The sequence below is a fragment of the Helobdella robusta genome, assembly GCF_000326865.2.
Source record: "Helobdella robusta unplaced genomic scaffold HELROscaffold_9, whole genome shotgun sequence".
NCBI classification, from domain to species: domain Eukaryota; kingdom Metazoa; phylum Annelida; class Clitellata; order Rhynchobdellida; family Glossiphoniidae; genus Helobdella; species Helobdella robusta.
In genome coordinates this window covers 3,227,239-3,228,273 of record NW_008705512.1, presented here as the reverse complement: position 1 = coordinate 3,228,273, position 1,035 = coordinate 3,227,239, and the positions used below count along the sequence as shown (strand labels likewise).

Here is a 1,035-nt window from a genome sequence, read left to right as displayed (position 1 = left end):
ACCTTTAAACAACAATATTTCAACTACTGCACGTTTTGTTAACAAAAATAATAAATTGAATAATGATACAACAAGAACTCCAACAAATAATATAAAACCAACGTGGGGTGATAGAGTCGCTATGGATATACCTAGTGATGATAACCAAAGTGACGATAATTTTACTTTAGTCCAACGGAATAAAAATAAAAACAAACCTAGAACATTACCTCTTGTTGTGGCTAAATCAGCGGCTACACTGTCGGTTCAACGTAAACAAAAAATTGATCAGACGAAAAAAGTCATTGGTAGAAAAAACGACTGTTCATCGACCATAAGACCAATGAAAATGGAACCGCGTAAAAAGCTGGTCTACGTCGGCAAGTTGGATCAATGCACTTCTGAAGACGTCATCAATCATCTAAAGTCGATCAACGTTAACGCGATATCTGCTATACCCCTGACTAAATCCATTTTCAACAAAAAAAGTTCAACTAATAATGATAATAATAATAATTCTCAAACTAGTGACTCAAAAACGAGCGCAGCTTTCAGAATTTTGTTTCTTGAAAGTGATCTAGACAAGGTGCTGAACGAGGACAACTGGCCTAACGGTGTCGTCCTTCACGAATGGTGCTTTTTCAACAATCATGTTCAACAATCGGTTTCTAACGCTGTTGCACCATCATCTATTAATGGCTAACTCAGTTTTAACTTCGTTAGACCCGGATGTCAACATTTTCAACAACATCTTCGACGAATCTCTTCTTAAACTACCAGAGGAAGTTAATTCGTTTATTAGTATCCCTAATCCTTTTACAATAATGCACATAAATAGCAGAAGTCTTTTTAATAAGATGTCTGAACTCGCAACTCTCATAAATGTTTGCAATAATTGTTTTTCATTAATATGCGTTACTGAAACCTGGTTGAATGATACAAATGTTAATTTAATTAACTTGCCTGAATTTAATTTTGTGTCAAAAAATCGTGTTTCTTCTTTAGGAGGTGGTGTTGGTATATTTATATCTAGTGTTTTAAAATATATTGTTCGTG

General features: G+C 34.3%; 1 protein-coding gene across 1 annotated transcript in view; it reads left to right on the top strand.

Annotated features, from left to right (window-relative positions):
• The window catches only part of HELRODRAFT_166242 (hypothetical protein), a gene marked incomplete at both ends in the record, with an annotated part of 1,239 nt that extends 557 nt beyond the window's left edge, over window positions 1-682 (top strand). The window contains one exon of the mRNA XM_009033219.1: window positions 1-682. This exon is cut by the window's left edge and continues 557 nt beyond it. Within this exon, the coding sequence (XP_009031467.1) occupies window positions 1-682 (682 nt within the window).
• Between the last annotated feature and the right edge of the window lie 353 nt (window positions 683-1,035).